The 20,188-nt window shown below is 41.7% G+C and overlaps 1 protein-coding gene across 2 annotated transcripts in view; it reads left to right on the forward strand.

Moving 5' to 3' along the window:
- acss2 (acyl-CoA synthetase short chain family member 2) overlaps positions 1–16,603 on the forward strand; it is a 36,575-nt gene extending 19,972 nt beyond the window's left edge. For both annotated transcript variants that reach the window (XM_078288299.1, XM_078288300.1), the window contains exons 8-18: positions 960–1,097; positions 1,538–1,708; positions 4,177–4,310; positions 6,853–6,985; positions 8,772–8,828; positions 9,504–9,584; positions 10,203–10,311; positions 11,314–11,382; positions 12,489–12,665; positions 13,267–13,341; positions 13,742–16,603. In XM_078288299.1, coding sequence (XP_078144425.1) covers positions 960–1,097; positions 1,538–1,708; positions 4,177–4,310; positions 6,853–6,985; positions 8,772–8,828; positions 9,504–9,584; positions 10,203–10,311; positions 11,314–11,382; positions 12,489–12,665; positions 13,267–13,341; positions 13,742–13,869 — 1,272 coding nt within the window. In that variant the 3' untranslated portion in view covers positions 13,870–16,603. The remainder of the gene's footprint in view (positions 1–959; positions 1,098–1,537; positions 1,709–4,176; positions 4,311–6,852; positions 6,986–8,771; positions 8,829–9,503; positions 9,585–10,202; positions 10,312–11,313; positions 11,383–12,488; positions 12,666–13,266; positions 13,342–13,741) is intronic.
- The last annotated feature ends 3,585 nt before the right edge of the window (positions 16,604–20,188 follow it).

The following is a 20,188-nucleotide window of genomic DNA, read 5'->3' on the forward strand; positions in this document are numbered from 1 at the left end:
ATGTTTTCTGGCAGATGAGAACCAATTAGACTGATCGGAAACCCCCAAACCTCTCCACTCAGCACTTCCAGGCTAAAACACTTAAAGTAATTGGAAAGATGTTGTAGGCTCATGATTTATTTTATGACTGCCTATTTATCTATCTTTACCTTTATCTATCTCTCTGCCCGCCTGTCGGTCTGTCTCTCTATTTTTCTCTCTACCTATATATCTGTTTATCTCTATCCATAAATCTGTCTGTATCTCTTTCTTTATTGCTCTTTTTATCTTTCTCTCTACCTCTTTATCTTTACATCAATCCACAGATTTTCAGGCATTTTGTTCACTCAACTCATTCATTTCTAACGGAGATACGTTTTTCTGATCTTTTCCCTATTATTCCTTAATATATATCGATTTGGTTTGTCTTAATCACGTCCGATATCGAGCAGTAACTGACCCAGTTCTGATTGACGCACACAGAAAAAGTTACAACAACCTTACATGTTTGTAACTTTCCTAACTCTTATTGCTTATTCACTCTCACTCAGATCTACTGTTTTTCACCAGTTCTTTGTTTTGTTCTCTTCTAGCTAGTTTGAGAGGCATGTTTTTGTCAAACTAACTCTCTCTCACTTTTGCTTTGTGTTTTAGAACGTAGAGCCGTTTGTTGTTTTGACTTTCTGAATGCTTGTTTCTGTACAACAATGTTATGATGTTGCCTCTTATTCTGTTACTGGTGATTTTATTGCTGACTTGGGTTATTGTGTTTTTTTTTGTTTGTGTGTTGTGTGTACGAATTTGTGTGTTCACTCATGTACATATCTGTATTTTTGTACATATGTGCACATGCGTGTGTCTTGTCTTCGTGCCTGTGTGTTTGTCTGTCTGTTCATTTGTATGTCCTTGTCTTTGTCTGTCTGTCTGTCTGTGTGTGTGTGTGTGTGTGTGTGTGTGTGTGTGTGTGTTCTCCATACCAGGTCCCATGGAACCCAGAGGTGGACCTGTGTTGGTTCACTCTGGTGTGCGGAGTGTCAGACGAGTGTGAACCAGAGTGGTGTGACTCTGAAGACCCTCTCTTCATCCTGTATACCAGTGGCTCAACTGGCAAACCAAAGGTAGAGAATACACACACACACACACACACACACACACACACACACGTGTCTATTCCACAGGATCTACCATCAGTGCTGTAATGATCTGCCACACATAAACTCTCTCTCTGTCTCCTTCTCTCTCTCCTTTTTTCTCTGTCTCTCTCCTCTCTTTTTCTCTCTCTCCTCTCCTTTCCACTCTCTCTCTGTCTCTCTCTCATCTCTCTCCTTTTCTCTCTCCTCTCTCCTTCTCTCCTCTCCTCTCTCCTTTTCTCTCTCTCTGTCTCTCCTCCTTTTCTCTCTCTCTCTCTCTCTGTCTCTGTCTCTCTCCTCTCCTTTTCTCTCTCTCTCTCTCTGTCTCTCTCCTCTCTCCTTTTCTCTCTCTCCTCTCTCCTTTTCTCTCTCCTCTTTCTTTCTTTCTTTCTTTCTTTCTTAACCTTCCACTTTCCTCTGTTCTTCAGGGAGTTCTTCATACAGTCAGTGGTTATATGCTGTACGCTGCCACCACCTTCAAGCTGGTGTTTGACTACCAGCCTGACGATGTGTATTGGTGCACGGCAGACATCGGCTGGATCACCGGCCACTCCTACATCACCTACGGCCCGCTGGCCAACGGGGCCACCAGCGTCCTGGTGAGTGGAGGCAGAGGGATTGTGGGATTTGTTGTCTTACTGCGTGTGCACAATGTGAGCTTGTGCCAGTCTGGTATTTTTGTTTTTTTGAGACATCTAATTAACATAGCTTGCTGACGACCACTAATTAGGTAGCATTAATCAAAAATAAACTGAAAAACATCTATAAAATTACTTCAGAGCTTACTACAGACGTGATTCAACCGTTCTCCAAGCAGTTTTTTTATTTATTCCTGTAGTTTTTCAAGTAAAAGTTGTAGAGAAACGGGAAGCTTTGAGTGGCTGTAATTGCGACTTTTCGGTCATAGACCTTCTTCAAAGCATCAAACATGGAACTGATGTCATCTGTGGGTTACTTATAGTTTTGGTCGTTATTGACAACAGGTGCAAGACGATTGTCAATCAGCACAACCCAAGCTTTGAATGGCTGTAATCAACTTTTTGTCCGGTTTTCACTTGCCAGTTGGAACGGGAGCGTATCTATGTTCCCAGGGTCCTAAGTTCCACCCAGCCATCACAACTCCATGCCTGGCAGGGAGTTAAACCCTAACCCTCTAACCCTAACCTCAGTGACCCCATGCCTCAACCCAACCACCTCCTCTGCCTGGGAACCACTCAACCGCAAACCTGCCCTTATCTCAACCAGAGGGACTTCATGCCTAGGACCCTGGGAACATAGGAATGACCCCGTTGGAACTATTGTTCATAAAATGAAATAACATCGATAGGGAAACAAGAAAGCGTGGAAATGTGATTGACCGAAAAGTTCAGCCGGGATCAACTTTTCTCGGCCGACAGGCTTGTTGACGGTCCGAATTTCCCATGTTGCTCAGCTCTATAGGAAAAGAATAGACTTACGGTGACTTGTTGGTAGAGTTGCTTGTATTGTAGAAGCACGGTTAAGGTTACGAGCTGCAGTGTTTCTCCAGTTACCTTTCTTGGCAGCATAGAAAGGCCTATGAAACAGCATTTAGGTCATGTGACACTAAAACTCTCCATTGAAACCAATAGTAATTTAGACGTTTTCTTAATTTGGTGAAAGCCTTCCAACATTAAAAAGCCAACACTAGTGATGTTTTTACAGAGACCGTGGAAAGGCCTCTGACATTTAGACCATGTGACACTAAAACTCTCCATTGAAACTAATACTTAGAAACTTTGTACCTCTGGTTGGGATGGCCAAACCTGCTTATTCAGCGGAATTGGAAACACTGGTGTGCTACATCACTGGGCCAGTCCTGTTTCAGATATTTGACCTTTTGGAAGTGAGTATTATTTACCTGCCAAATGCAATGACAGACAAAGAAATTTAAATAGGTGCTCCGCTTTTTTTTTCTTTCCTTTTTGAAAGTTACTCAGCTACTGTTTTCCCCTCTGCATGGAGGTGGGGAACTTGAGCTGGTGAGAGGAGTGTGCTTGTATATGACGCTGCCTCACGCTACCGGAACAGGAGATCAACCGCTGCCCTATGAGCCGTCCGCAGCTCATAAACCTCCCACTTTTTACAGTGTTAATGTCTCACTTTTACAGCTGTGACATCAGCTGTCCCAGGCTCATGCTGTTGAGTCGCCGGAGATTATAAAGAGTCTATTTCCTAGACATGCACTAAGATCATGATTTGTTGGTAAAGCCATTGGCATATGTTTTAGGTCAAATCAATAAAGTAGTAAATTTAGTGAGCATGGGAACAGCTGAGAGACCAGTCCGTGTTTAATGTTAATGAGACCGCAGTGACTTAAACTTCTAATCCTCAACCTAAAATAGAAAGGAAAGTTTTACAACTAGGATGTTGGCAATAAACTGGTTAGACTGTAGATAGCAGATGCCAGACCCATTCATTTTTTGTAAAAGACGACAGCAGACACTGACAGCAACATTAAAAGCAACATAAAAGCAGAAGTTAAAAGTTGAATATTTCAGCTACTTGCAGTTGTGTTTCCATGCATCCATTGTGTTTTGAAACCAGCTCGACTGACATGCAATTTGTTGGAATAGTTTTAATATGAAAAATAAAACGAGAAGGGGAAGGGAATCGCATCTCATGCAAAAAGGAAAATAGTTATTCAAGCTAACAGTTGCATAAATAAAAATGTGTACAGAGGCAGTGGAACAGTAACTATGGATATACAATACATGCACACGTTACCCTCTTCCCAGGCAGAAATCTCCACACCCCACATAGTTTCAGTATGACTGAATTCTGAATTTTTTAAATGTAGTGTGAGCTAGCTAAAACTATACAGGCTCAACCATGAACCCAATGCCCTATAGCAGTCTGTAGGATGTAATCTAGAGATAGATCAGTCATAGGATTGGAAGAAATCAACAGTCAGTCAAAAGTTTCACTCCACCTGTTTTTGTTCTTCACTAATGTCATGTTGAGTTTGAAATCTCATGTTTGTTGTGCCACCACCTACCCACTTCTACTGATTTTGCTGATATTGAGTGTGTGTGTGTGTGTGTTTCAGTTTGAGGGCCTGCCCACCTACCCGGATGTGAGCCGTATGTGGGAGATTGTAGATAAATATCATGTGTCCAAGTTCTACACGGCTCCCACCGCCATCAGACTGCTGATGAAGTACGGCAGCGACCCGGTGCAGAAGTGAGTCTCTCTCTCTCTCTATCTACACTATCTATCCATCTTCTCTCTCTCTCTCTCTCTCTCTCTCTCTCTCTCTCTCTCTCTCTCTCACACTCTCTCTCTCTCTCTCTCTCTCTCTCTCTCTCTCTCTCTCTCTCTCTTCTCTCTCTGTGCTTTGTTTCTAGTTGTGTTTCCATCACCTGGGTTGAAGCAAATAAATATGCGTCCTGAATGTCGGAAAAACACAAAAAATGAAAGATTGTTTCCCTTTAGAATTGATTAGTAATTGACAAGTTCTTATTGTTTTGTATCAAGCATTCTCCCTCTCCTTCCTCCTTTACTTTCTCAATCCCCTTCTTAATCTTTCTTTTCTCTTTCCTTTCTCTCTCTCTCTTTCCCACTCCATCTCTCTGTCTCTCCCTCTCTCCCTCTCTCTCTCTCTCTCTCTCTTCTCTCTCTCTCTTCTCTCATCTCTCTCTCTCTCTCTCTCTCTCTCTCTCTCTCTCTCTGCGTCCTGAATGTCAGAAAAACACAAAAAATGGAAAGATTGTTTCCCTTTAGAATTGATTAGTAATTGACAAGTTCTTATTGTTTTGTATCAAGCATTCTCCCTCTCCTTCCTCCTTTACTTTCTCAATCCCCTTCTTAATCTTTCTTTTCTCTTTCCTTTCTCTCTCTCTCTTTCCCACTCCATCTCTCTGTCTCTCCCTCTCCCTCTCTCTCTCTCTCTCTCTCTCTCTCTCTCTTCTCTCTCTCTCTCTCTCTCTCTCTCTCTCTCTCTCTGCGTCCTGAATGTCAGAAAAACACAAAAAATGGAAAGATTGCTTCCCTTAGAATTGATTAGTAATTGACAAGTTCTTATTGTTTTTTGGTGTCAGCTAATGTTGGCCATATTTCATACTGTCTGAAGATGAAAACAAAGAAATGCACTTGGCGATGTTCTGATGTACCAACTAAAGGCCCTACAACCACAACCAGAGACTTAAACCTGTGAACGACGGTGTGTATGACATCGTGGCGGACAGATATTTTACAGACAACCAAGCCGTCTCCAAATAATGTCTCCCATCTCTTTTTATCGCAACGTTTCTTTAGCAACAAGAAGCTTTTTCCAGGTGTGAGCAAGTGTAAAAACGTTTTTTGCGATATGGAGGAAATGTTATGTAAATATTCCGTTTTCATTTATCCTTTCTAATTCAGTACATCATAATTCACATACAAATACCTGGATGGAAAACGCAGCTTTGTCTCTCTCTTGACCTTTTTTCCTTGCTGCCTTCTCTTTATCTCCCTACTTTTCCTCTCTCTCTCTACTGTTTCTCTCACATTGCTTTTTCTCTTGTCTCTCCTCACTAGTTTTCTCTTTCTCCCAGTTACTGTTCCTCTCTTTCTACTGCTCCTTTTTACTTCTAGCTCATTCTCATTCTCTGTTTCAACGGTTTCTGACTATGGACAGTTTTTTCCCCCCTGGATTTTAGTTTGTTAATGTTAACGATTACTGTTTTTGTGGGTGTTTCTCTTTGTTTCGTTTTGTTCTGTTTTTCTCCCCCAGTAGTTCCAGCTGTATTGGGTTTTCCTGACCATATTATCTCAGAGTCTTTTTCATGTTTATCTCTGGCCAGAGCTTATTTTAATTACACAGGAATCCTTTATTTATTCTCTTAATCCCATAGAGATATACCAGTCTATTTTATTACAGTTTCGACCCAGAAACAAGCAGGTCACATCTCTCACTCCTCAATCACAGTTTAATACATTACACATGCACACGTACACACACACACACACTGAGTCCACAGTGCTGTCACAGTTGGTGTTGACCTTCATGAAGACACACACACACACCCTCTGTTTAAACTAACATCAACACCAGCTGTAAATAACTCCTGTTGTGCTTTTTCAGTGTGAATACATCTGACCCAAATCCAAGGCTGCCCCCTCATACTGATCTACATGAGCTGTGAGCTGTGAGCTGGCACCAAGGCTACACCTATTTCTCTGGGCTCAACATAAAAGCTTTTAAACTTTCTATTCCTCTCTCTCTCCCTCTCTCTCTCTCCCCCTCTGCCTCTCTCTGTCTCTCTCTCTCTCTCTCTCTCCCTCTCTCTCCCCCTCTGCCTCTCTCTGTCTCTCTCTCTCTCTGTCCCCCCCTCTCTCTCTCTCTCCCTCTCTCCCCCCCTCTGCCTCTCTCTGTCTCTCTCTCTCTGTCCCTCTCTCTCTCCCTCTCTCTCTCTCTCTCCCCCTCTCTCACTCTCCCTCTCTCTCTGTCTCTCTCCCCCCTCTCTCTCTGTCTCTCTCTCTCTCTCTCTCCCCCTCTCTCTCTCTCCCTGTCTCTCTCTCTCTCTCTCTGTCTCTCTCTCCCCCTCTCTCTCTCTCTCTCTCCCCCCTCTCTCTCTCTGTCCCTCCCCCCCCTCTCTCTCTCTCTCTCCCTCCTCCCCCCCCTCTCTCTCTGTCTCTCTCTCTCCCTCTCTCTCTCTCTCTCTCTCTCTCTCTCTCTCTCTCTCTCTCTCTCTCTCTCTCTCTCTCTCTCTCTCTCTCTCTCTCTCTCTCTCTCTCTCTCCAGGTATAAGCGAGAGTCTCTGAAGGTGTTGGGGACGGTGGGAGAGCCCATCAACCCCGAGGCCTGGCAGTGGTACTACAGCGTGGTCGGAGAGAAGAGATGTCCCATTGTCGACACGTTCTGGCAGACAGAAACTGTTAGTTATGTTTACTATCCACCAATTTTTATGCTGACATCTAAATATATATACTGTGTGTGTGTATACATACACACTCACCGAGCACTTTATTAGGAACACCTGTACACCTGCTTATTCATGCAATTATCCATTCAGCCAATCATGCGGCAGCAGATACAGGTCAGCAGCTTCAGTTCATGTTCACATCAAACATCAGAATGGGGAAAAAATGTGATCTTAGTGACTTTGACCGCGGCGTGGCTGTTGGTACTTTATTAGGAGCACCATACTAATACTGGGTAGGTATCAGCTTTCAGCTCAGTGTCAACCGGCTACCAGAGTGACATCCGCCTCCAGGTTGGACGTGTTGCATTCTGGGATGCTTTTCTGCTCACCACAGTAGTAAAGAGGTTATCTGAGTTACTGAAGCCTTTCTGTCAGCTCCAACCAGTCTGGCCGTTCTCCTCTGACCTCTCTCATCAACGAGGCGTTTCTGTCCACAGAACCGCCGCTCACTGGATGATTTTTGTTTTTCGCACCATTCTGTGTAAACTCTAGAGACTGTTGTGAAAATCCCAGGAGATCAGCAGAGAAATACTCAAATCAGCCCGTCTGGCACCAACAACCACGCCACGGTCAAAGTCACTGAGAGCACATTTTTTCCCCATTCTGATGTTTGATGTGAACATTAACTATAGATAGATAGATAGATAGATAGATAGATAGATAGATAGATAGATAGATATACATATACATATACATGCCTCTCCATGTAAGTTCCTCATTGGCAAAATGATGGAATAATATTCCCCATCTTGCATTCTTGACTTATTTAAAAAAAGGGTGCACATACCATCAATCATGATGGTGATTGAGAATGTATAAAAGTAGACATTCCTCTATAGCAGAACAGCGACTGAGTCAATTTTGCTCGAGTCCCAAGTCAGTCTCAGGTCTTGAGGCACAAGTCTCAAGTCAATTTCCAAGTCTAAATGTAGATTACCAATTCCACCAAGTCCATGTCATTAATGTCAAGTTTCAAGTCTAAATGTAGAACAGCAAGTCAAGTCAGAACAAATCAAGAGTCCAGTATCAATTTAATATCTTAAAGAAAACTAAATATCTAGGACTTTTCAATGCAATATGGTTTTAATAGGATAAAAACTTGGTAAGAGCATCATGAGTTTGATTTCTATAATCAGTTTCAACTTCAATAAATTCAATCATTCCATACAAATTCAGAAAACAGAATTTAAATTCAGTCAAATCTCATCACTTTCAATCTAAGTCATTTACACAAACACAAGATCTCAAGTCAAGACTTTAGAAACCTTTTCAAGTCATCAAAGTACAAGTCAGAGTCAAGTCCCAAGTCACCAGAACCCAAGTCAAGTCAAGTCTCAAGTCTTCTCTTCATGCATCAAGTCAAGTCTCAAGCAATTAAAACTGACTTGAATCTGACTCAAGTCCAAGTCATGTGACTCCAGTCCCCACTTCTGCTCTATAGTCATTATTTTGAAATGCCTTGTTCAGGCAACAGGGCCACTGGCTTTGTCGCCCCCTTGTGGATAAGCGGTTTATATCCTCAGACAGGCTCAGCGAAGCAGGTTGATGTGTGTGTGTTATGCATGTGGAGAGCTTGTGTATGTTGCGACCTTGGCGTATGCGTACCTTGTGTTTACTACATACCAGGCCTAACCCTAGATACATTTTAGCAGGCTGAGACTGCTTGCATCCTTGGTGCTTTTCACCTTCTGCACTACTAACCTACTTTTTTTTCTACTCCCTGTTGTCTTGTCTTCAGGGTGGACATGTGTTGACTCCTCTGCCCGCTGCCACACCCATGAAACCTGGATCTGCTGTGAGTATGCTCATCTAGAAATAAATAAGTGTTGATCTAGAAATAAATAACAGCATTTAGCAGAGGACTTGAGCTACAGTTGAGCTTGCCAGTTTTTCTTTCATGTCAAAGACTCCCTAATAGGGCGCCCCGGTGTCTCAACCGGTAGAGCGCGTACCGTTAAGGCTAAGTTCTGGGTTTGAATCTGGCCCGTACCCTTTTGCTGCATGTCATCCCCTCTCTCTTCCCTGTCTTTCCTGTCTCTCTCTGCTGGGACTATCTAATAAAGCAGAAATGCCAAAAAATGTATTTTATTGTTATCTTGTTATTTGTTATTAAACAGAACTTTATACAGATTTACATAAATGTCTAAACTGTTGGTGGGAGGTAAAAACCAAATAGTCATTCTCATTGGAGGCAACCTATATGAAATTGGGTCAAACACTGTTGAATACATTCTCTCATTGTGTTAAGTTCAAGGAAGTTAACACTAATTAAATTAAAACTGTTCCTCATTTTGCTGGGGAATCCCTGAATCCACTCTGGGACCCACTGAGCTTGACAGAATCATGCCTGGATCAATATAGGACCTCTTGCACATTGTCACAAATAACACTTCTCAATAAAATATATTTTGATTGCTTTCGTGAAAAAAATGAATCAACCGTTTGCCACTTGTCCTTTTCCGTCCCCCAGACGTTCCCGTTCTTTGGAGTGGTGCCGGCCATCTTGAATGAGTCAGGAGAGGAGCTGGAGGGGCCGAGTGAAGGATATCTGGTGAGGAACCAATCGGCTTTAGTTCACCTCATTTACATATGCAGGGCTTGGAATTAACTTGGTTTGCTAGCCAGTTTGGTCCATGGACTTCTAACAGCACCAAAAAAAATCACTGGTAAACTACTTGGTAACACTTTACTTTACAGTGTCCTTATTCCAGTGTATTAACCTATGGAAAAGTATTGTAAGTATGCAATATTACTGTGTAGTTATTTGATGTAAACCTCCCTAATACATAATGTACTTACAACAGTGTAACAGACCATTCAAATGACTTAATTAAAACAGTGTTGTTACACTTTTGTAAGTACGTTATGTGTACGTACAATACAGTTAATACACTGGAATAAGGCCATTGTAAAGTAAAGTGTTACCAGTATTAATTTCAAGTCTTGTACACTTGAAAAATCACTACAGCTGGGTATTTCTAAGAACCTTGTGTCACCACACAGATTACGGTGAGATACTCATATGATAGTACTGCAATTCTTTGCTTGTCAGGAGTGTATTGCAGTTTTTTTTTTATGTAGCAGTGGGTCTTATTCCATTTTTACCAGTGGAAAGAGAAGTTACTCATCTCCTCGTCCGTTGATCCTTCTCGGCGTCTGTCTCTGGCAGGTGTTCAAACAGCCGTGGCCCGGCGTGATGAGGACGGTGTACGGGAACCACCAGAGGTTTGAAACCACCTACTTCAAGAAATTCCCCGGATACTACGTCACAGGAGACGGTAAGAGACGAGAGGGGGGAAGGAGGGAATTGTCAGAGTCTGTTCGGATAACAAGAAACCACTGCACACGCATTGCCTTGATCGAGATTTTTAGTCAGTGCATTAAAGCATGATTTTTTTTTTTTTTTTACTTTATTTATTCTGAAAAGGTTGACTTCGCATGCATGCTTTTTTTCCGGCAATGCTCTGCTTTACACTCACACAGTTCCACACACATTCACACCAGTGAGCCGCAGTCTTCTGGTGGCAGATCCACTGGAGCAGCTGGGTGGTTGAGTGCCTTGCTCAAGAGCACCATGACAGTCGTTTCAAGTTCAATAGTTTATTGCCATCTCAACATTGATTGATGAACGTTGATTGGGATTTACTTTGGCAAGCTCGCTTAAAACAGACAGAGAGCGACCAAGAAGGAATAAAATGAACCGCAAGACGTAAAACACTTAAAAAACATAGTTCACAAGTGAAGACATAAGATGGAAGCAATAAAATACCTTAAAATGAAATAAAATTCCACAAATAAAATACCATAAACTAAGACATGTGTACCATAGGGATAAAACCTACCTGTCATATTGCACGCTCAGTTAAATCTGACAAATAGTCTGTATTTTCAGCAGGGGAGAGTGTTTCTTGTCCAGCTGGTCTGCGATGTGAAGCGCACACTCTACTGCAGACTACTGAATAAATAAAAATAAAAAAAAGTAAATTACTTTTTGCCCTTTCCATTGTTTGTAGAATAAAATCTTCTTCCCATCCAGCCGTTCTCATTTTCATATATAAGAATATGTATAAAGCTTTTCCTTAACTTCAGTAGGAAGAATGCATACGCAGACATGAGCTTTTGTAAAACTCCACTATATTTTAGTTTCCTGCTTTACTGATTCCAGCCAAGAAAAGGCTTGTTTGACAGGCATGGGGTATATTTTGCCTACTTTTTGGTTTTGTATATTTCTTGACTTTTTTGGAAGTATTTTTCAGCAGTATGACTTGTTTATCCTGTAGGTTGCCGTAGAGACAAGGACGGCTACTATTGGATCACAGGGAGGATAGACGACATGCTGAACGTCTCGGGTAAGACTTCTTATTGGCCAATGTGCACACATGCTAAATTACGATTAAACGTGTGCTTTACTACATGTTCATGTGTCTTGAGTGTGAGGTAGCGCGTGTGTGTGTGTGTGTGTGTGTGTGTGTGTGTGTGTAAGGTTGCGTGTCTGCGAGAAACCTCTCTTCACATCACTGTCTTTCTTGTTATTTTCAGTGTAAAAGTGACACTGTGCGCGATGAGAACAAAGCAGGTTTTTTGGCTCTTAGAGTGCCAAACTGTAGAAGTTACAAATATTTTAGTTTTTAGTAAAAGGGCACTGCGCTTCACTTTTCAGTTGTCACTTAGCAACAAGAGCCATGAGCGGTGTTTAGGGCTGTTAATAAAGAAAAAAAAAAGCTGCCTAGGGGACTCGGAGGCTCACTTGCTTGATGACCTTTGTATCTCCATTGCACATGTGCTTGTGTACATGTTGAGGAAGGACAGTGTGTATGTGTGTGATTGTGTGTGTATGAGAGAGAGAGGCATGGTCTTGCATCAACAGTGTGTGTGTGTGTGTCACTTTCTGTCTGGGTCTGTCTCAGTCTGCATGCTTGTGTCCTCCGCGATGCGTTTGAGACATGTTTGCGATGAAGGTCTATATAAATAAATGAAATAAAATTTAAAAAGAAACATCAAAGGACTTTACAGAAAATTAGCCTACCTACATCTAACTAATGAACAATCAGTCGCGTCATATCGAATGTCTGAAGTACGATTCCAAAACAAACCAGGGCCGAGGACAGAGAACAGATAAAGATCCTGGAAGTTTACTTGCTAGCCAACGATGCCTCGGATGGAGACTTGGCTGATTTTAAAAACGAATGGGGAAAATCCCAAGATTCATCACAGTAACAACGTATCACATCCAAACAGCGTTACAGTCTACAGTACAGATGGTGAAATCAGCTGGGAAAATGAACACAGCCCATCTCAAACTGTAAAGATGCTTCTCTGTTCTCTCCAGAACAACTTGGGACGATCGATCTCCACAAGGACACGAGTATCGACTTGGGTTTTTTTTTGGATAATCCTCCATTTTTTCCTCCTCTCTCTCTCGTTCTCATTCTCTTTCTTTCTCTCTTTCTTCCAGGTCACTTGTTGAGCACAGCGGAGGTGGAGTCGGCTCTGGTAGAGCACGAGGCGGTGGCGGAGGCTGCGGTGGTGGGCAGACCTCACCCAGTCAAAGGAGAAAGCCTGTACTGCTTCGTAACGCTCACCGACGGAGTGACGTACAACCGCACACTGGAGGCCGAACTCAAAAAACAAGGTGGGTAGAGAGTTGGGTTCGACCGATATTTTTGTATTCGGTGTTTCCCTCAATATTTTCTTCTTGTCAGGGTAGAAAAGCCTCTGAAACAGCATTCAGACCGTCACGGGACACTAAAACTCTCCATTGAAACCCAGACTGATGAAATTATTTTAGGGTTAGCAGCTCTTTACGGCAGAGTGTCCCACCACACCTGTTCAACAGCAGGGGAACTCTGAGATACATTACTACCTTTATGAATAAAGATGAATAGAGTCTTCTGAACTTTAAGTGGAGAATTAATTTACAAAAACAGCATTGTTGAAAGTGAAATTTGATTTGGTTGGACAACACTGACTGGCTGAAATCTGATATTTAATAAAAGCCCAATATGAACCGGATACATTGGTCCAACACTAGTGGAGAGGAAGTTGGAGTAATATAGTGAGTGTGTGTGTATGTTTGTGTCTAGGATGTGTTTCCCATCAGGCACTGTATCATTTCTGCACAACATTCATACCGAGGCCTTGATTTCCTTTGTTGTTAAATCACATCGTCTGGAAATGGGTGTCTGACATGGTGTGTGTGTGTGTGTGTGTGTGTGTGTATGTGCTGTTAACAGTGAGGGAGAAGATCGGCGCCATCGCGACACCAGACTACATCCAGAACGCACCGGGACTCCCCAAGACCAGATCCGGTAAAGTTAATAATAACCGATTGATGTATTTCACTGACTGATGTATTTCACTTGGCTTGTAATGTTGGTGATCTAGGTATTGAAGCTCATTGTACTGTTGCACTCTGGGTAAGTTGCTCTGCATTCAGGGTTCGAAATTCGCTCCCGCTAAGCACCAAATGCCGGTAAAAATTGTCTTTGGATAAATCGGTAAGAATCACCCACCATACTGGGCAGATGAAGTAATTTGAATCCCTCGGTTATATACAGTTTTTGGTCTTTCCCTGTTCTCAAATAAAAAAATCTCGGCAGGTAAATTCTATTCGTTTACCAGCCCTTGAATGGTAATTTCAGATGCGTCTGCTTCAGAGAGTCAGCTAACAACCTCGTTTCTATATTCTTACTCTTCCACTCTCTCCAGGTAAGATCATGCGGCGGGTGCTCCGTAAGATCGCCCGTAACGAACGGGACCTGGGCGACGTCTCCACGCTGGCCGACTCCTCGGTCATCGATCAGCTCTTCCAGAACCGATGCTGCGCCGCAGTGTGACGGCCTCGCCACGCCTGCAGGGGGCGCCACGCCGAGCCGTGGAGAGCGGCTCCGACTGAAGCCGCACGCCAGCGGCCACATACACAAACAGGGAATAGGAGGAGGAGGAGGAGGAGGAGGAAGGAGGAGGAATCCCAAGATGAATGATAGCTGGAGTTGAGGAGGTCTTGGTCTTGTCCAGTAAACAACCCTTAGCTCCTGATGAGGATGGTTGGTGTGTAGCAGAGTCCTGTATTTAAAATAGTTCCCCAATGTCTCCTAACACTATAGGCTGTACAATAAATGCCACAGTGACTGATTCACCAGCCATGTTTGCTATTTTACCAGCTAATATAATTTTTAGAAAGGTAGCTGGTAGAGTACACACAATCTCCCAGCATATGTCTGGTGACTGGTGGTCATTTCTAGCTTCTATAGCAATAATAATAATAAAAATAATAAGTTACTGATATTTGGTGGCCACAAATAAAGTCTCAGGAATTAATAACGACGTCACAGCGGGCTTAAGAAAATGCCCAGAAGCCGACGGTGTTGCAGCTGTTTAAATACAAGGCGCTGGTGTGTATCAGACAGGAGGAGCCGGGGTTGTTTCTGGGTAAGATCTTCCTAAAAGTGGAGGTCAACCAACCTGCGTGGGAGAAATACAGCTGGGTAACAGTTCACTCGGTTTTATTGCAGTGTTTTAACCTGTGGTAAAGTATTGTAGGTACACAGAGGTACTTGCTGTGTAACTGCTGAATGAAAATGTAAATTTTGTACTTGCATTCTGCTGTTACACCCCCACAAAGTACATTCTGTGATAGGGGGATTTTCAAGTTCTTATTGTGTCTTTATAATATTTTTCCATTGGTTAATACACCGGAATAAGGCCTCTGTAAATTGCTACCTGTAACTGCCCTATAGTTAATATAACAAGCTACCTACTCCCCTCTCTCGATGCCATAGTACTGTTATGTACACTGATGATTAGCTAGACCTGAGAAAGTTCAACACTTCTAGTTTTAATTTCTATTGTATTTTTTAAAAAACGTGTAGATTTTTGTCATTATTTTTGTTTTTATTTTAATTCATCTTTGACGTAGGATCTGTTGGGAATGTCTGTCTGCACGCTTGTATGTTTTTAGTTGCTGAAAAGTGAGAGGGTTAGGGTTAGGTTAGCTGTTGGTGTCCCAGCGACGTTTAGCTGAACGCTTTCCCTAAAGCCCCAAACCGACTGCTAGATCTGATGTTGAAAAACGGGCTTAGGTCGGACTTTAAGGAAAACTTTACGTGCGCTTCCCAAAAACTCTTTAAAAAAAACTGGTGCTTAAGCAAAATAAAAACTCGAATTAAGAAATAAAATGTCTGCAGACGGTACACTGGGGAAACAGCAGTGGTATAATGTGTGCGGACGCCTCATTTCATCATTTAAATCAGATTTTACCATACAGAGTCCCCTGATATAAAAACAGGGTCCCTGAAATTCTTAATCAAACCCAAATGGCCGTAATAATGTCTGAGTGTCATCTGTAATTGGAATAACTATCACCAACAGCTTTTGGACTTCACAGAAGCCACTATGAAACCCATGCAGGCATCTTCCTGTACTTGCCACAGTTCAGCTCAAACGAGCAGCTTGATTTGTGTTTTCCTGCCTCTGTCATATGATAAACACGACATTAAAGTGACAGATGTATAATTGTCATGTGTGTAAACGTTCAGTGTAATCAAAAAGGTGGGGAAGCTGTGGTTTAAATAATGCTCTTGTGGCTCTATAGTCAAGGTATGGTGTGGATTCTAGACCAGATTTACACATGAATTAAAAAGGTCAGGTCAGATCTGCATCTTTGTATGATTACAACTATAAAACTACCAAGGTTTTATTCCTATGTAAATCAAGGCTAAGGCAAGAATATGATTTTGTCAGTGTCTCAGTTCCTTGCTTAATGCTGCTCAGATTCATCTTCCTGTTAACTGTGTTTTATGAGGGCAACAAGAACAGAACATCGGGGTATTTTTAACCTTTATTTATCTGTGGAACGTTGACTTTTTCAGCAACACCCTGCTTATCATTGTTACACAAATTCAACCAGGAGACTGCCCAGTACAACCGCAGTCTTAGTTACTTTCTGAGTTACTTTTTCCCCACTCAGATGTTCAACACCAGTCTGTGGATTTGAATCGACGGCCTTCCAGACACAAGCCCGCTTCATTAAGCGGCTGTCTGTGCTCGAAAACCTTTCATTAAGGGAACAAAATGAAGTCTGAGCCACGTTAACCTGTGACCTGCGAGTTGATTTGGGGCTCGGGACGTTTCTAATGTTAGTTTAGTTTCCTTTTATTAGACGATTGTGAGAATTAATTGATTGTACCTTTATCAGATGGAGATGAACCAGAAGCAGGACCTCGTATAGATTTATCATTATTGACCTTTCATTATTTAATTTTTTTTAATTTTTTGTTGCTGTTTGTGTCTCAATGTGCCAACCTAAGTAACAATGGAACTGGGTGTACTAAGCTTATAATCGTGTCTGATCTATAAAAACATACAACTGCGTATTTGATTTGAAAAGCATTTTTGTTTTGTTTTGTCTGTATAATAAGTAACTTGGGTGAAGAAAAGAGATTTTTGCTGGGGTTTTTTTTTTGTTTGTTTTTTTGTTTTTTGCTGTTCATCCTCAGTTTTGTGTTTTCGTTGCCCCCTTTGTATCAAAGTGTATGCAATGACAGTAAATGGACATGACTACTGCCTCTAGTCCTGTGTCACTGGCTTTTCCTTTGAAATCTGTTGAAGTCGACTCTCGGTTTGTCATATTGTCAGTGGCTTGCAGAACCCTCGTTTATCTTTAAAGGTTCAGTGCAATGGAAATCACATTTTCCAATCTCATGGTATCGTTTAACAAAAGGCCTGTTAATGCAAAGCTGCAGTATCCAAAATATTTTTACTGCCAGTATTATGGAAATTTGACGAATGCTCTTTGAGAAACTGTCCTTGTAGTTGGAGGGTCCTTCAGGAGAACGCCTGTGCGTGGGGTCTCTTAACGTGGGGAGACTGATGCACAGGCAGCCACCACGCGGTCCTTGACAGAGAGAAGGCCAGGGTCCAGCTGGGGGCCCCCCTATGCTGCGGCCTTCATCCGCCTTCGCGACCACTGTGGTGCTCCTCACAGCGCTACGTCCTGAGACTCTGACCAGCCACCATCTTCCGCCCGCTCCGCCGTTAAGGACTTGGTTGGATCGCGCTTCGTCGGTACCCTCCCCCTCGACCTCACCGCCATGGGTGACCCTACCAGGAACATAGCTCCAGACGGCATCGCTCTCGGGTTCTCCGGATAAACACAAGCCTCTCCACCACGTCAAGGTGGTGATCCCCGGAGAGGACTCTCCTTGTAGCGGTCAGCAGAATCAAAAAGAAATCCGGTCTTCTTCCTAGTTTAGCTAACGTCATCCATACCCACATTTGAATGTGTACTCTGATTCGTCGACTGTATGCATACGCAATGAGCTGGTCAGCTGTATGCATATTTAATGAGGTGTCCTCCAAAATCAGCATGCTTCCATGATGGATTGTCGATGGCTGCCAGGAGTCGTTTTCACTGTATCTTCAAAGTCCGCTTTTCAGGAATTTAGCAAGTCTGTTTTCCTTTTGAAACCCATTTTTGACCTATGATGCATTTTACATTTTAGGCATTCAGCTGATGCTCTTTTCCACTGCAGCTTAAAATGACTGCAACAGTAGAATAAGCTTCAATTCCTAGATCACCAACAATATAGCAAATTCTTTTTTTCACTAACAAAAAGATGAAAATGAAAAACATTTTACCTATATCTTTATTTTAGTTAGTTTTACGAGTAGACAAGATAATATTAGTTCAGTTTTAGTTTTTTCACAAAGTCTAGTTTTTTAAAATTTTTATTTATTTCAGGTAATGACAATGTTTTTAAACACCTAGTTTTCGACTTGGCATTACTTTACGATAATAACCTTGTTCACGACTGAGTTTAAACGTCTAACTGGAGATGCAACTAAGCAAACAGATATTTTCACTTGTTTAGTCCCAGGATCATGACATTATTTTCTACACATGCTGGACAATGTCAGCTGTAAGTAAGTGTAAAGAGAAAAGAAAATTGGTTATTAGGTTTCTGCAGGACACCAATTATTTGTATGAGTACTTTACAATTTGGAATTGATCTTGTAGTGTTGGTCAAGAAGCATGACGGATATCAGAGTATAATGGAGTTCATACTGTCATTTAAAAACTATAATCTGTTTGGATTTTGTGCTGTCAGTCATTTTGTAAATGTCACTTTTCCAAATGTTGAGTATTACTGAACATTATTTTGGAACCAAATTGTAGTTTGAGCAGCAGTACAGAAGCTGACAGACAGGGGGCGCTGCAGCACTGCCCAATGTCAGCCAACATGCTGAAGCAGAGAGCCTTTGTGTCTGCAAGCCAAAGAGAGATGCTTCTTGGTATTAACATCATCAATTTATTTTTTCACACAACAGCAAATATGGCACCTGTGGTTTCTGAGAATACTTAACTCTCCTGTTGTATTACGGTTAAATCTGACCCATTTACCTCCTTTAGCTGTCATAAATGTTTTCTTTTATCTGATTGCCATAAGGCCTCGTGACATCCTCCACACTAGGTATCAGAACACAACAAAATCATGTTTACAACTGTTAGTGAAGGAGGTAGGAGTTCCCAAGATTTACCCACTCAAGGTACTGTAAGGCGCTTTGGATAAAAGCATCCACAAAAAAACATATAACACACTCAATAAGTCCTGTTCATTAATTTTCCTGATCTACCTGCGGAAGTAGTTTGGTAAAATCAGATTCTAGTTTACTTGAGCAGTTGTATCTGCATTGAGATTTTAATGATGGCTGTAGATGCATGACACCCGTGTGTCAAGACAGACCCTATAAACAGCGATGTGCAAAGGTGGTTATTGCTTCGTCTTCGTCTCAAGTCTTTCCTTTATATTCATCCAGCAGTACTAGCAAGAGAAAACAATGCCAAATACAATGTGAAATAAAGAAACTAAGCACAATTTAGGCCAAAGCAGCTCCCACACCTGTCACAAACAACTGCAAGGTAAATGTTAGGTGTATATTAATTATTAATTATTAATTATCACAATTAGAGCAGATGTAGTGCTGCAACCTGCACTTGAATCACTGCTGATACCAAATCAGGCACCAGGTGGAACCAAAATCAAAACGACTTCCATGGATTCTTTTGTGTTGTAGCTTGTAACTATTAGTGTTCAGTCATCAATTTTTTAAAATGTACAAGCATCCACATACACACATATACATACATACAGATAGACACACACACACACACACACAGGGACAGTCTCCAGACACAATAACCATCTGCTCTCCATGAGGATAGCAAGACCTGAGTAATTGATGCTGTGTGTGTGTGTCTATGGGTGTCTGTGTGTATCTGTATGTATGTGTGTGTGTATGTGGGTGCTAACTATAGCATAGCGTTTGTTGTTGGCTCTGATTGCATCACTTGCGTTTGTTTCTGTGTCTTCATTTTGTACGTTCAGTGTAAAAATATCTACAAGGACAAGGGAGGCGATGAACTCTAAAAGTGGTATTGTGCTTGATAAAATCTTCATATTTTCTTTATTGCATTTCATATTGTTACAGTGATTGCAGTTTCTCCATCTGTAGTTACCCAGTGGTCTCTTCAGCCAGACCTCATGTTTTTCAGTGGGTATTTAACTGTGGATTGATTTGTCCTGCATGTTGGGGCCCTTTGGTAAGAAAAAAGTTGGGGGTCAGTCATTTTTGTGTTCTGGAGTCATTCCTCCAAATAGGTGTCTTTTGGAGAAAGTGTTGTCTATTTTTTCAAATATCCATTTTCCATCTCTTTCACATTCTGTCAGAAAGACGACACGTTTGACTTGCAGAAAAACAGACTACAACTCAGCCACCTAAATCCTGTGGATTTTGCACAAAGTTTTCACACACAAACCATAACATATTTCAACCCTGTTATCGTCACTCAGTCACACAGTTGTTTGACAGTGATTTCAATGCATATTTATAAAACATTCGACATTTTATTGCAAATGAATTGTCCCTAATTCTACTATAATAATCTGTAAAACAACAGTTATTTAACAAAATGCCTTTCTGCTTCAATAAAGTCATTATATTTGTGTTGAGCACTTTAAAGCGTTGCTTTCCTTTTAAAAGAAATGCCATTATTAAAAGAATTTCTGTTATTTTAGAATATATGATTGGCCTCCTCTTACCCTTTCCACAAACTACTATTTGTATTCCATTTGATGAGGTTATGACATTATTATC

The sequence above is a fragment of the Centroberyx gerrardi genome, chromosome 14, assembly GCF_048128805.1.
Source record: "Centroberyx gerrardi isolate f3 chromosome 14, fCenGer3.hap1.cur.20231027, whole genome shotgun sequence".
NCBI classification, from domain to species: domain Eukaryota; kingdom Metazoa; phylum Chordata; class Actinopteri; order Beryciformes; family Berycidae; genus Centroberyx; species Centroberyx gerrardi.